At 38.5% G+C, this 16,347-nt stretch overlaps 1 protein-coding gene across 3 annotated transcripts in view; it reads left to right on the forward strand.

Moving 5' to 3' along the window:
* The window catches only part of SPATS2 (spermatogenesis associated serine rich 2), a 114,995-nt gene that overhangs the window by 75,343 nt on the left and 23,305 nt on the right, over window positions 1–16,347 (forward strand). For all 3 annotated transcript variants that reach the window (XM_023756331.1, XM_014458211.2, XM_023756330.1), the window contains 4 exons: window positions 532–581; window positions 3,496–3,757; window positions 5,108–5,275; window positions 7,742–7,877. In XM_023756331.1, the coding sequence (XP_023612099.1) occupies window positions 532–581; window positions 3,496–3,757; window positions 5,108–5,275; window positions 7,742–7,877 (616 nt within the window). The remainder of the gene's footprint in view (window positions 1–531; window positions 582–3,495; window positions 3,758–5,107; window positions 5,276–7,741; window positions 7,878–16,347) is intronic.

The raw sequence follows: 16,347 nt of genomic DNA on the forward strand, positions 1-16,347 counted from the left end.
AGATATCTCATCATTGAATAGGTACATCAGATTAAGTCTCCCTGTTTCTGTTTTTCTGCCAGTATAGAATAAACAGGTCCAAATACTATATGGTTTTTCTTCATTGTCATCTGTCTTCTTGATAATGTTAGCATTTGGGTCTAGGGTAGTGTACAGCTCTCTAAAACAACATAGCCAAAGTGGTGTGTAATCTTCTGGAGGAGAGGGGATAGCATACGTGGGCTGAAACCACTCATCTTTGTATTTGATCTAAGTTATATAAAAGAATTTCAAAATGGTCAGGCTACATTAGTCTCTTCTTGGAAGAACTTACTGAGAAAATTACATGGAGAAGGGGAATCTAAATGGGCAGGTATTGCAAAAGATAAGCATGATATGATTATCTCATTACATTAGCTCAGAGACTTGAACCTTAACTTTCCTGTTACGAACTTTAGAAATTCTCTAGCATTTACAAAAAGCAGAGACACCTATTCCTTCTTGACCATGCATGTGGTAGCAGAGAAAATCTGTGATTGGTTTCTCTTACAGGTAGTGCCAATGAAGTACTCAAAGAATGGACAGTAACAGGCAAGAAAAAGGTAAAAATGAATGAAATTTAAAAGCATGATGTTGATATTATAAAAATATTTAGGCTGCAAAAATATTTGAAAGAAAAGATTTACATATGCATCTTCAGTTCACCTGGTTTAAAAAAGTCTTCTGTGACATTGAAACACAGCTGTGTACATAGAGTACCATACAATCTCCTCCATGTGATTTAAGACAGGAAACAATGACACCACCATGGTGGAGTTGCTGAAGGTGTATTAATACTTGGCAGGAATGAAACAAGAGAGAGAGTATGTCAAGGAAAGCAGAGCTCCACTAGAGAAAGTGATCTAGTCCAGTGGTTTCAACATTATTCTTAACATAGATCAGTTAAAATAGTTTAGGTTCTTAGGTCAGACAACTGTGTTGTAATCTCTGGTATTAATGACCTTTGACTTTAAGCCCAAAGAGGGTCTTTGCTATTATTAGTTATACAGAGGGGTCTGGTGTTCCAATTTAGAGAGGGAAAGGCACTTGGGCTGTGGAGTCGATCAGAACAGGATTTATATCCTGTTCTACTTACAGGCTTTGCAACCTGGGAGTATTGTTTATCCTTGTGTGCCTTAGTTTGCTCATCTCTGAAATAGGAAAATAATAATAATGAATACTAGTACCTAATTTCTAACATACTGATTCTCATTTCCTTCTCCTTGTCCACTTGAAACCAAAATGCTTTCCCCAAAGGATACTAGCTGGTCTCAAAATGCTTTCCACAGCCCTGTACTCTAAATCTAGCTTCTTTAGGAAATGCTTGAAGTATGAATTTTAATCAGGTATCTCTATGAAAGCCCTTTGGAAAATTCTTTTCCTATATCAGGTTAGTACTAGAGTTTTGAAATGCCTTCTTGATGACTCTAAATCACTTCATAAGAGATCTATTAAGTCTTGACCAAACCAGGCTTGAGAGTGACCCTTGAGAGTTTTTTCCAAGGAGAACCTAATGTTACTACAGATCCCCCTATAGCTCTCCCTACCTAGAGCTTTGAATATTTGCTTAACTTCTTCTCGTTGCTTTCATCTAACATAAATAGCTCTGTGTGCTCTGGAAACATCAGTTTATTAATTTACTGATCCAGAATAGTAAGTTATTTAGTGATGTAACATATGCTTGCAGCTGGAAAAGTATGTGTTAGAGACACATAAATTTCTTAAAATTTAGAGAAAGAAAATTGGCTTCAGTTTGGCAGTCCCAAATGCCAAGTCCAGTCCAGTTAACTGTTGAGATTAGTTCAATAGGATATTACTATGAGCAGTTACTGGGACAGCTATTATATACATGGGACAATGATATGAAAACTTACCCAGTTCACATGAGAGAAAATATTTAAGAAAAAAAAGATGAGAGCTGTGAGGAGAAAGTTATATCTAGAGTTCCAGTAGTGTTCCTGTTAGGGCCATGAGAAGGGTTTGGGGGAAAACTGATTCAATCATGTCAGTACAGCCTTAGGAATAGAATTAAGTATTGCTAGTAGAGCTATGATTTGTTAAAATAAAAGGTAAAGGACTTTTTTTGTTTGTTTTAATTTGACTATTTGCCTAGGTAATATATTCATGTGGCTCCAAATTCAAAGCTACAGAAATTAATACATATACTGAAACGTCTTTATCCTATCCCTGTTCCCCAGCCATTTGGTTCCCCACCCCAGAAATAAACAGTATTATCAATTTCTTGTTTATCTTCCAGGATATTTTATGCATATATGAGCAAACATGAATATATATATTCTCTCTGCCTGCAATTTTTTTTTTACTTTATTTTGTTAATCCTCACCTGAGGGTATTTTTCCATGATATTTGTATTTATTTTTATTTTTTGTTAATCCTCACCCAAGGATATTTTCCATTGCTTTTTAGAGAGTGGAAGGGAGGGGGAGACACAAAGAGAAACATTTACATGTGACAGAAACACATTGATTGGTTGCCTCCTGAGCGCGCCCCCTACTGGTCCGGGGGCGAAGTACATGCCCTTAACCCAAATCTAACCCAGGATTCTTCTGTCGGAGGGCTGTGGCTCTATCCACTGAGCCAAAGCAGTTAGGGCTCTTGTTTTTAATGTAAGCATTTATAACTATAAATTTTCTCTTGACACTGCTTTCACTGCATCCTATCAAAACTCTTCATGCCCGAGGACAGTATGTTGTACAGAAGGACCCCAACTTAGAATGGTTTGACTTATGAACTTTTGACTTGGCGATGGTGGGAAAGTAGTAGCATTCAGTAGAAACCATACTTTGAATTTTTATCTTTTCCCAGGCTAGCAATATGTAGTGTGACACTTGCTCATGATGCTGGACAGCTGCAGCTCCCAGTCAGCCACCTGATAATGAGTGTAAACAACCGATAGATACTCTACATTGTATTCACTGTTAGATGATTTTGCCCAACTGTAGGCTAATGTAAGTGTTCTGAGCCTGTTTAAGGCAGGCTAGGTGGGGCAACAGATTCCTGATGCTTCCTCCTCTGCCATCTTCCCAGAATCCTCTGCAGCGCAGTTTTAATTTATGTCTCTTATTACTGAGGTTGCGTATCATTTCATATACTTATATCCTTTACCATTTTTTACTATTGAGTTGTTTTGTTTTTGTTAGAGCTCAAAATATATTTGGCTCTTTGTATGTAAGTTGTACATATTTTTTCACATTTTGTAATTTATCTTTTGATTTTGCTTTTGGTGTATTTTACTATGCATAAATTTCTTATATTTATGCATTTGAGTTTATTCAAAGTATTTTACATAGTTATTTTAGTTAGTAATTTCACATATACAGCAATGTGTTCAGTTTCTGGAAGAGCATATGAGAAATTGGTAACATTGGTTGCCTTTGGGTAGCTAGAGTAACCTCTCTGTGTTGGGGGGGGGGTCTTTTCTTCCTTTTCTTTTTTCAAATCTTTAATAATCATTAGAACAAAAAGAAGAAAAGCAAACCAAAACCTGCAATCGAAGCAAGTAACAGTATCCTAGATTCCAGTAAATTGGTTTCTATTCAAGAGGAGCAGTCCACGCCTTCTCCAGAAAAAGGTGGTATTAATGGTTACCATGTTAATGGTGCCATCAATGATACTGAGTCTGTGGATTCACTCAGTGAAGGTATGGAGACACTTTCAATAGATGCCAGAGAATTGGAGGATCCTGAGTCTTCCATGCCAGATGTGCTGGACAGAACAGGTGAGTTTATTAACAGATCTTTGAAAAGTTGCATTCTCAGCCAGGGGCTTCCTGGTTGAGAAAGCAATCAAATTAAATCTAGTTAGTCTCTTACTTTTTAGTTTTTGTTACCGCTCATATGAAAGAGTCACATTTTGTAATTATCTATGGCCTAGAAAAATATAATTATTTTCCATTGTCTCATATTTTAATTTCAGTTTAAAGCAGTCGACTACAGAAGATGCCCTTAAGATTTTTTTTAAAATATATTTTATTGATTTTTTACAGAGAGGAAGGGAGAGAGATAGAGAGTTAGAAACATCGATGAGAGAGAAACACATCAGCTGCCTCCTGCACACTCCCCACTGGGGATGTGCCCGCAACCCAGGTACATGCCCTTGACTGGAATCGAACCCGGGACCCTTCAGTCCGCAGGCCGACACTCTATCCACTGAGCCAAACCGGTTCCGGCTTTAAGATTTTTTAAATTGTACACTTATTAAGGAAAATTATTATAATGAATTGATGTTGATATTATTCTAAGATCCAACACAGTGAGAAATATATGATAATAACTGTAAATCCATGAAGTAGACTGTTGGTTTTTATAGTCTCACATTTGTTTTCTAATACAGAGTTAAGATTAGTGTTAGTTGTAAATTTACATATTTTGTATGTTTTCCTTTGTTTTATTAACCATTTTGATGAGTGTTGGGAAGATATTGGGAATATCTCTTAAAATAGTTTTTTTAATTACTTATTTGTTAATCCAGTTCTCCTTGCTCAGTTGCACTGGCTTTATAAATGTAATGGCAGTTTAAGAATTATGCTGTTCTTTCTTATGTTCTTTTATTGATTTGCGCAAGCACAGAAAGACAAAGAAAAATATAATTGTTGAGGCCTAAAGTGACCTCAAACAAACCAAAGATAGTCAGTGGCTTCTTTTTTTTTATTTGGAGCGGGCTCTCTCGTTTTCTAACTCTGCTCTTTCTATTCCTTAAAGATTTTAAACTCTTCATGCCCTAGCACAGTATAAAGCTCTTTTTCCCTCAACATAATTTATAGAACCTATCAAAAGTTACAAGGAAGCTACAGGTACAAGGAACAAGCTAGTCTATCTGGAGATGGGTTAGCACAGCCTTTTCTTCATTCAGGACGCTGCCTAGAGCAAAGCCAGAGAGCCTCATTCAGCTGATTTGGCTTAATCGATTTTGTTCACAGCCATTTAAGCAACATCATTTTTTGGGGGGAGAGATTAAAAGAAATTTAGTTTTGCCTAAAATATTTCTACCTTTTTTCTTTGTGTACACTTAAGACTGCTTGATTGATTTATCCTTAAGTCTTGCCTAAAACACTCTGTTTCTTTGACAGGATCCGTGCTGGAAAATGGTGTCTTTGATTTTGAGTCCAAGTCTTTGACTATGCACCCTACTCAGAATTCTCAACAAAATAGGAATGCTATCAAATCTCTCTCAAGACCTCAGTTTTCAAATCTGGGCATGGAAGATGTTCCACTCTCCTCCACCAACAAAAAGCTAGGTAAATAGGGGCTTAGCCTACCTTTTAGAGAGAAAAAAAAATCTGTGTTTTTGGCTAAGGAGGGCAAGTTACCTCTTTCTTCCCATAGATAAGGTCTGAGAAGGTTCTGTAGGCAATCCTTATACTGTTTTCTAGGCAGTGACTATCCAGTTCTTACTGGATTCTGTGTACACAGTTAGAGTCTAATAGTAGCTCAAATGCTATACAGTCTTGTTACAATAGTGGGGATTTTTTGTGTGTGAATGAAAATCAAACTACTGCAAGGATGACTTTTATGCTACCATTCATCTGTTTCTTTTACTTGTTTTACTGCACATTTTTATCTTGTTTTCTTCATTTTTATCTCCTGGTTGACTCAACAGTAAAAAGCTCTGACATATTTGAAAGAAATGTTTTCGTTTCTCTTCACAACTTCATACTCTTATTAAAACCTGCCAGACTCTAGTTTTGAGCAAGGTCATTTTCTCTTAAATACTTAGCATTGACTTGTAGCTTTTTGCTTTTTTAAATTTAACTATAATAGTCATTTAAATGATCAGTTAATTAAACAGATGGAGATAATAGCCTTTTTGAGTATCATACATATACATGTGGTGGTCCACTCCACTAAACAAATGAAACAAATGTGAAAGACACTTGTAACCTGTAGCTCTTTACTGAATTATTTATTCCACATGAGCTAAATTTAATCAGTGAAGTTCTCCTTTTTCATCTTTCTAACATAACCGTCAGCTTGGTGCAGAAAAACAAGTCTGAGAATATTCAGTCAAACAAAATAAAGGCACAAGGCTTGAAAGCTTTTAGGTAGATTTTAAACCAAATTGATATGAGGAAGAATTTAAATTAAAAAATTAATAATCTATATCTGGGCACATTATAAACTTCTAAGATCTGTGATGCCAACTATCAATTGTATATATAACTTTGACATTGGTGAGTATAGAAAGGTTAATAGAACTTTAGAAACTGGTTAAAATTGTGCTGAGTACATAAATTATTTTATCTTATTTTTAAAAATGTACTTTTATTGATTTCAGAGAGAAACATATATATGAGAGAGAAACATCAATTGGTTGCCTCCAATGTACACATCTCAACTGGGGTTTGAAGCCACAACGTTTTTTGGTGTATGGGACAAGGCTCCAACCAACTGAGCCACCTGGCTTGGGCTTTCTAGTAATTTTAAAAATATATATATTTTTATTGATTTGAGGGTGGAAGGGAGAGGGAGAGAAAGAAGGAATCATTGATCGCCTGCTTCCTGCACACTCCCTACTGGGAATCGAGCCATCAACCCGGGCATGTGCTATGACCTGGTTCATAGGTCGATGCTCAACCACTGAGTCACACCACCTGGGCTAGTAATTTTTTTTTTGGATGCCAGACGTTGTGAATTTGTTGATTTCTGGATATTTTTGTATTTTTAAAATTTTTCTTGTAATTTGTTCTGGGACTATTCTTTGGAAACAGTTTGAGACTTGCTTTTAAGCTTTGTTAGGTTGTACTGGAGCAGCCTTTATTCTCGAGCTAATTTTGCATCATTACTAAGCACTTCCAGTGCTGTACCTTGTGCCTCACTCTGGCTGGTATGAAAATGAACTATTCATGGCCCGGGTGCGCTCTGGGGATTGTTCCACTTGCTCCTTTCCAGCAGTTCTTTTTCCTGTCTTGGATAGTTTCCTCACACTCATGCATTCAGAGTCCTCTGTAGATCTCTGTACAACTCTCTCATCTTTGTGTAGCTCTCTCCTCTCCAGTACTCTGCTCTGAGAATTCTAAACTTGACCTCCCTGAATTCTCAACACTGTCCCCACAAGTCAGGGAGACTTCCAGGCTCAGTTTAGGATTTCTGCTCCTTGCATTACAGCCTGAAAACTTTCTTGGGCCATTGACCTCACTTCTTTTATTTCTATTTTCTCAAGGAAAAAGTACTGCCTATTGTCCACTGTTTGAAAATCATTGCTTCAGATTTTGTGTGTGTGTGTGTGTGTGTGTGTGTGTGTTGTGTAAGATGTTGTGTAAGATAGGAGGGTAAATTTAAATTCCTATTACTTCTTGGTCAGGATACTTATTATTTATTTATTTATGTTTATATTTTCATTGATTTCAGAGAGGAAGGGAGAGGGGGAGAGAGAAACATCAATGATGAGAGAAAATCATTGATCGGCTGCCTCCTGCATGTCCCCTATTGGGGACCAAGCCCACAGTCTGGGCATGTGCCCTGGACCGGAATCGAACACGGGACCCTTTAGTCCACAGGCCGATGCTCTATCCACTGAGCCAAACCAGCTAGGGCTTATTATTTTTTTTAAATCTGTGAAAACATCAGTTTTTTTGTTGAAGAGGGTAGCCTTTGGGAAACTTTCCTAGTCCACACATTTGTTACTTTACATGTTTAGGTGTTCATATCCATCTTTCAAGTTATCTATACTTTTAAAGATTAATCTTTAGGGCTTTTTCCTCAAGGTTCCAATATTGAAAAATCTGTGAAAGACCTCCAGCGCTGCACAGTGTCTCTTGCACGATATCGAGTTGTAGTTAAAGAAGAGATGGATGCTTCCATTAAGAAAATGAAACAAGCTTTTGCTGAATTGCAGAGCTGGTAAGTTAATTTGATATCAGTAGCACAAAAATGATTATTTATAAAGATGGTCAACCATTCATCAATGCACTAGGTCAACCATTCAACTACTGCACTTCTAGTGCCTTTAATTCCTGACTCCTAACTACTTTACATAGTGGGAGAGACGTTAAAATCCCATGATAGAGTTAGCCTTCTGCTTTGTTCTGCTGCTTTTGGTGACAGTGTGGGAATGAGTGGGACAGCGAACTCAATGCTCTAGATATGGGCCTGAAATTCATATTGTTTGGAAAGGGACAAACAATTATGCATTCTCACTTTAGGGATATATAATCAATGACATGATATTTGTGAAAAAAATAAAGAAGGAGAGATCTGTCTTTGTTTTCCTACCTCCTTTCATCCTTCCTAACACATCCCCCATTCTAATTTGTGCTCTATTATGAGTCATTGATTTGTTTTTAATTTTGTATTTTTCAAACTGTGTCTTAAAGATACTCATATCTGCGGGAGTTGAAGACTGAGTCCAGGGAGCACAGGATAAGATACTCATATCTTAAAATTTATTAATATGTACTCTGTAGGGGAAATACAGTTTGGTAGTTAAATAAGTTTGAAAATACTTTTAACAAAAATTTTACTACTGCACTTCTAGTGCCTTTAAAATGTTAATGTGCATTGTGAATCTTCAAGAGGGAAATATACTGTGCTGTTCCTCACATGTATTTGATCATAGAATCTTTTTTGGGGGGAGAAATATATTCTAATGTTTTCTAGAGTACCAACGCTGTTTTAATTATTTGGTATTAGTGTTTATTGATATTTAAACCATAACTCCTTTTTGGGAAGCATTTGCATTTTATAAAGGGACTTTTTTGAAGTTAGAAAGGACTTAAAGAACAAATTAAGTAAAATTATGGGAAGAAAGCAGCTATGTTGGCATTTTGAGATAGAGGACTGTCTGCTCTGCTTATTTGTAAAACTTGCTTGAATTTCTGAAAAATGAGAGGAAGTATTCATGAATAAAGAGAACCTATGCCATTCTTCCTCCCAGCCATCTGTTTTCTTGCCTGTCATGTTTCCTTAGGTCAGTGGTTCTCAACCTTCTGGCCCTTTAAATACAGTTCCTCATGTTGTGACCCAACCATAAAATTATTTTCATTGGTACTTCATAACTGTAATGTTGCTACTGTTATGAATCGTAATGTAAATATCTGATATGCAGGATGGTCTTAGGCGACCCCTGTGAAAGGGTCGTTCGACAGCCAAAAGGATTGCGACCCACAGATTGAGAACCGCTGCCTTAGGTCATGCTCAACTGTGTCTCTATTTACAAACTTAGTCTGGTTACGTTATGCCACAGCAGACCAGAAATAGTGGGAGTATGGGTAGTCTCAGTCCTCCTGTTCTCTGGAATTGAAGAGGAGTGAATTAACAAAGATGTAGAATAAAACCTCCAAAAAGTTCCTGACCCCTGTGTTTACCATTTGTAGATTTTAGAGTGGTTCATTCAGCCATTATAACCAAAAACTACTTCTAGGATAGGTAATTCATATACTTGTCTATCCATGCTTTGTTCTAAATCCCAAGTTTCCCCTTTCAGGCTTTATAACTAGAAACTTAATGTCCTATCTTCTGTTTTTCTTACAAACATTTTTGCTCCAGCCTGATTACCATTGTCTCAAAAACTTAACAGTCACACTTCCTCTCTACTTCCCTAGCCTAATATGTAATATGCTCTTCTATATCTTTGTACTTATCTAAATCCAACTAATTATCCCAAACTCACCTTAAATTAAGTTCTAACTTCTGGAAATTTTTCTAAGTAACTGATTTCTTCTCTTTCTGTACCTCTTCAAAGAAGTATTATGCCCTTTTCCCTGGATTATGATCATATCAGATATTGTTGGCTCATTTGGAAAAGAATAAAGTGCTAAGAGTAGGTCATCACAACTTTGCCTTGATAAGCCTCTGGTCTCCATGATTGCTTAGTTTACTGGTTACTTAGCCACAGGATCTGATTCCATTCAGAACCAGCCTGAAGCAGGAAACACAGTTCCGGGAGAGAGATTTGTGAGTTCCTGTTGACTTGGAACCCAGCCAGGGGGAGCCTCCTTCAGTAAATGACAAATGAAATGGTTTCCTACCTGGGAACTGTGTATTTAGGATTGATTAGCAGACATAGCAACCAGGTCAATTTACTTTGAGGAAAGAGATTACCTGCCCTTTCCTGCTGATATAAAACCCTTCTCTCTGGCTGATTGGGTTTTTAAACTACCTTATTTCAGTGTCCCTTATAGTTGTTACTTCAAGACATAATTGGCAGGTGAGCTAACTCCATTTGGCACTGAACCAGACCTTGGAGTTAATGTCACTTAGGAAGCCATTTTTTTTGTGTTGGTTATAGTGTAAAAGCAAAGCAAAGGGTTCTAACAAATTTCCAACAGTAAGATTACATTACCCTTGCTGGGGCGCTAGGGGAATTATACAAATAACTGCTTTCACTTTGAGGCCAAATGAAAGCTGAGACATACCTGTGGGAAGGTAAAATCAAAAGCTCTAGCATAACACTCGAAAATCTGGTTGTATTGTTGATTCAGTAATAATCATCTCTGGACTTGTTTACTTTTCTTATTATTAGTAAAATTTGTCTGACATTGTTGGAACTATTAGTTGACTTAAGTTTAAGGCTATTAAGGAGCAGGATATGGAGTGGAACATGAAGCTGGAATATACTAGTATAAACTACTTTAAGATGGTTGTCATATGTGTTGTTGAAAAATACAGGATACAACACTCAGCATGCCTTTTAAATAAAAATTTCTATTTTGTTGACATCAAAAGGTACTTTACAAAAGGAGAAAACAGGTAAGAGAAAAAGACTGTCAAGAAATTTGAGGTTATACATAAAGTCCATGTAAGTCTGTGCTTAAGATTGTGAAAATGTCCTAGCTAATTCCTCATTGACCTTAGAAAAGTTACTTTTATTTGAGCTTCTCTTTTCTTCTTATATTAAAAAAATTTTTTTAATATGTATTTTTATTGATTTCAGAGAGGAAGGGAGAGTGAGAGAGAGAAACATCAATGGTGAGAGAGAATCATTGATTGGCTGCCTCCTGCACGCCCCCTACTGGGGATCGAGCCTGCAACCCGGGCATATGCCCTTGATCAGAACTGAACCCAGGACCCTTCAGTCCACAGACTGACACTCTGTCCACTGAGCCAAACTGGCTAGGGCTCTTTTCTTCTTATGTTAAGCTACTAGGAGTATTACCAAAGGATTTTAGATCCTTAAACTTACAGTCTAGGTGGAGATGCTGGAATCATTTTATGAAACAGAGTACTTCAAAAATGTCTCAGAAAGCATAGAAATAAAGGAATGGGCTAATGTGTTATTTAAAATATACATATCATTCTATAGTTTTAAATTCAGTTTTTGATGTTTAGCACATTGATACCTTATTTCTGCTAGTACTTTAGCTCCATTGGTCTCTGTTCCTTTTTTTTAAATATATTTTTATTGATTTCAGAGAGGAAGGGAGAGGGAGATAGAAACATCAATATGAGAGAGAATCATTGATTGGCTGCCTCCTGCGTGCCTCCTACTAGGGATTGAGCCTGCAACCTGGGCATGTGCCCTTGACCAGAATTGCATCTGGGACCCTTGAGTCCACAGGCCGACGCTCTATCCACTGAGCCAAACCAGCTAAGGCTCTCCCTTACTATTAAAAGGGATTTGAGTCTAAGGTGTTATGCCAATCAATGCTTCTCTCTCATCATTGATGTTTCTGTCTCTCACTCTCCCTTCCTCTCTGAAATCAATAAAAATATATATTAAAAAATTTTAATATAAGAGGAAAAGAGAAACTCAAATAAAAGTAACTTTTCTAAGGTCAATGAGGAATCCGCTAGGACATTTTCACAATCTTAAGCACAAACTTACATGGACTTTATGTATAACCTCAAATTTCTTGACAGCTTGGGAAGAAGGCTGGAGATTGTTGTTGAAAAACCCCACTGTAAGAGAATTTAGGGACTAAGGTTTTTAGTCATTAGGGAACGGGATAGAATGAGAAGGACCGAGATTTTGACTGAGCCTATGGAAGCCTTTATAAGTATATTTTTAGTTAAAAATAAAACAGTAAGAAGGAATATTCTGCCCTAGCTGGTTTGGCTCAGTGGATAGAGTGTCGGCCCGAGGACTGAAGAGTCCCAGGTTCGATTCCGGTCAAGGGCATATACCTCAATTGCAGGCTCAATTCCTGGCCCTGGTCGGGAGCGCGTGCATGTGGGAGGCAACCAATTGATGTGTCTCTCTGACATTGATGTTTCTCTTTGTCTCTTCCCATCCCTTCCACTCTCTCTAAAAATCAACGGAAAAAATATCCTTGGGTGAGGATTAACAATAAAAGAAGGAATATTCCATCCAAATAATTTGTATTTCAGAAGACCCTAAATTACTTTTCTTAAGTCACAACTTGGAGTGACTTTTGATTCAGATATCCTTTTCAGGTCTTAGTTGTGGGAAAGGTATGACAATAAGGGAAAGGTCACTATGGAATGGAGTCAATTAGAAAAGATTTTGAAGGAAATGGATCATTATGAAGCTTTGAAAGAAGCATGGAATTTATATTGGCAGAAAGAATGAGGATAGAACATTGCACATAAGAAATATGATATAAGCAAAGGGATAGAAGGAACATGCAAGGACTTTACACAGTGTAGCTCAAGTTAAGGAACAACATATGCTAGAAAGTAGTGAGGGGTGAAGTCAGAGACCAAGGTAGAATGAGAACATTTGATGAAGGAATCTGAATTTTGTTTTTCTTTTTTGTAAAGGTTCCATTATTTCCTTATTTTCACTATATTTCCCATAATTATAACAATAGTTTTTTAAAAATAGAAATGAAAGTCATGTAACTCCATAACACATAATTTTCTTGGTTCCCTTGGGTCCCTTCTCTATCTGCATACATAATCTTAATAGTTATAATCATAGTGAGACTAATTTTGTAATGCTTTCTTTTCACTTAAAGGTGTCTTGGGTTCACCTCTGTATAACTGCCTATACTGTTAGTGTGTGCATGTGTTTATTTAAGAACTAGAGGCTTGGCGCACGGATTCTGCACCGGTGGGGTTCCTCGGCCTGGCCTGTGGGGATCAAGCCGAAACCAGCTCTCCAACATCCTCCAAGGGGTCCCAGATTGCAAGAGGGCGCATGCCAGACTGAGGGACCCCATCGGTGCATGATCGGGGCCAGGGAGGGACCACAGGAGGGCTCCAGGGCATGTCTGGCCTGTCTCGCCCAGTCCTGATCAGCCAGACCTGCCGGTCAGAGCATCTGTCCCCTGGTGGTCAATGCGTGTCATAGCCACTGGTCGAATGGCTGAATGAGTGGTCGGGCACTTAGCATATTAGATTTTTATTATATAGGACTAGAGGCCCAGTGCACGAAATTCGTGCACAGAGGGGAGGGGGTCCCCTCAGCCCAGCCTGCACCCTCTCCAATCCAGGACCCCTCGGAGGATGTCCAACTGCTGGTTTAGGCCCGATCCCAGGGGTCGGGCCTAAACCTGCAGTCATACATCCCTCTCATAATCCTGGACCGCTGGCTCCTAATCACTCACCTGCCTGCTTGTTCGCCCCTAACTGCCCCCCCCCCCTTGCTGGCCTGATTTGCCCCTCACTGCCTCTGCATGCCAACCTGATCGCCCCTAACTGCCCCCCTCTGCTGGCCTGGTTGCCCCTAACTGCCCCCCCTGTCAGCCTGGTCGCCCCTCACGGCCCCCACCCCCACCCCGCCGACCTGGTTGCCCCACGCAGCCTGCTTGTTCAGTTTTTTGGTCGTCCCTCACTAACCCCCCTGCCGGCCTGGTCATAGGCAGCCATCTTGTGAGGTGTGAAGGTCAATTTGCATATTTCCTCTTTATTATATAGGATTTCTAGACAATGGATCTGGAATGTATAATCATTTATCAGAGTTAATATGAAGGCATTTTACTAAATAAATATTCTGAAAATGGGAAATCAAGATTAGTACAGAAAGTTAGAATAGTAATTGCTCTTGCCATTATTGAGCTGTTACTGTATGTCAAAAGCTTTTATGCACAATATCTCTAATATATATAACAATATCACTTGTATTATACTCATTTTATAGATAAGAAAAGATGAATACAGAAAAAAATACTTTACCCAAAGTCATACTTGATGTGACACTTTCCCGCTGTACCATGCTTCCTTTTTCTGTCTTATCAAGTATCTGTTTGCCTTTATTCTTCAATTGCTGTCATAATTCCAGAAGAGGATTAAAGAAAAACAAATCAGTTTCAAATGAGGATCTCATCAGCTATGTGACTTAAAACTAACCAGTTTTCCTTACCAACTAGAAACTTAAACAATAAACTCCTTGGTAATCTAGATTGCTGCTGCTTCTTTTTTCCTAAATGTGTTATAAAATGTTATTGAGTCGTATGGTCTCTAGTGTTACTTTAGAATTAAGATGATTTTGACCACTAAAAAGAGCAGAAAGAAAGGTTATTCATTGAGGGCCTGTCCCACAGAACAGCTTACGTTCACATTCTAACTTCTTAAAGAGGTACTTTAGACCCTTGAAATATGAAATCCCATGTCCACATGTTTTGTAAGGGACTCCTGACAAAAGAAACCCATTACAATTTTTCATAAGATCCAATTTTGATTTAATAAGTCAGTTTTTTCAATTCATTTTACCTAATTGTTCAGCTTTGTATGATTACCTGGCTACCTAACTGGTATTTTTTTGTTTTTGTTTTGAGCCCAGATGGCCAGTAAGGCCAGTACAGGGAATATAAAGTGTTGCAAAATACATGAAGCATTATTAAGTCTCTGCTAATAAAAACTACTGACAATTATCTTTTTTGGGGGAGATTATTTTATATGTAAAGAGAGAGTGTCTTTAGAGAAATTAAGGTATTTGTATTGGCTTTGCTTGGACTTCTGATTTGCTTGGCTAATAGAATTAGAATAAATAGGTTTTAGGTTATCAGCAAATAAAATCAAGTACAAATGTTTTCTAAGAACATTATTGAATAGTTTAGACTCGAAGTGGTTCTCAACCTTCCTAATGCCGTGACCCTTTAATACAGTTCCTCATGTTGTGGTGACACCCAACCATAAAATTATTTTCGTTGCTACTTCATAACTGTAATTTTGCTACTGTTATGAATCGTAATGTAAATATCTGATATGCAGGATATGTTTTCATTGTTCGCGACCCACAGGTTGAGAACCGCTGGTTAGAGTATCACCCTTTGAAATCATTGGCTGTGGAATTACTAGAATTGTGTTTCCATTATAACATTGTTTTCTAATGCAATAACCATAGAGAAATGATAGTTCTTTGCTACTGAAAGCAAGAGCTAGAATCAGTAAGCTATATGTTAAATATAATAATTAAAGGGCTTGCTTCATATGACAGACCCAGTATGTCATAGAGATATTAATGGTAATGCTACAGAAACAACTATTCTGAGCAACTAAATTACACAGATGCTTTAGAATAAGTTGAACAAATGTGAAGGTGATAAAAAGTTCTGGTAAGGAGAAAAGGAAATACAGAACATTCAGTGACATTCAGAACTTAATAACAGTGACTAATCATTTAAAACCATCTTTCATGATTGAAGAAAGGATATGGAAATTCTCTACACCACATAAGGCCCAGGCTTAATAATAGTGTTTTTTCAGTAGAGTCCCAGTAGTATTTAGCTGAATTTCATTAGCAGTTTCAGAATCCAGTATATCAGTTGCTTATTATGATATTTCCATTCAAGAAAGCCTTAAGAGAACAGTTGCAAGCTTAGTATCATGGATTGGAATGAGCAAGACAGGAAAGTGTGGAAGTCTGAATGAGCCTTCTTCATTCTCTTAGGGGAGGCACTGCGTGCATTTATGGCATCTAAAAACTTGCCCTGCTGAGTAGCTCAGTCGGTTAGAGCATCATCCCAATATAAAAAGGTTGCAGGTTTGATCCTCAGTCAGGGCACATACAAGAATCGCTGAATGAATCTATACTAATAAAAGAGTAATATGCTAATTATACCGAGAGACCTTCCAGACAAAGCCAGGGCTTGTCCAGCCTGCAAACTGCCTCAGGCCCTCTCCCAGGCCTCCCTGCCCTCCAGCCCAGGCCGCCCTGCCTCCAGCAGAGACGACCCCCCCCCCCGCCCTGTCAGGGGGCTGGCCAGCCTTCAAACCGCCCCAGGCCCCTCACCCAGGCCACCTGCTCCCTTGTCCCCCGGAGGGGACCCCCCCCCCTGATGGGGGGCTTGGGCCCCCTGAAAAACCCCCGGGGGGGCCCCCCCCCCAAGCAGGGCCCCCGTTCCCCAACGGGGGAAACCCCCTACCCCCAAAGGGGACGTAGGCAGGCTGCAAAAAAGACACCAGGGGCACTCGTGAGGGGCGGGCCCATTTCCAAAGGAGCACCCTCACCCTGATCGGGGCCCCCCTT

The sequence above is a fragment of the Myotis lucifugus genome, unplaced genomic scaffold (genome assembly GCF_000147115.1).
Source record: "Myotis lucifugus unplaced genomic scaffold, Myoluc2.0 scaffold_91, whole genome shotgun sequence".
In the NCBI taxonomy this organism is placed as follows: Eukaryota; Metazoa; Chordata; class Mammalia; order Chiroptera; family Vespertilionidae; genus Myotis; species Myotis lucifugus.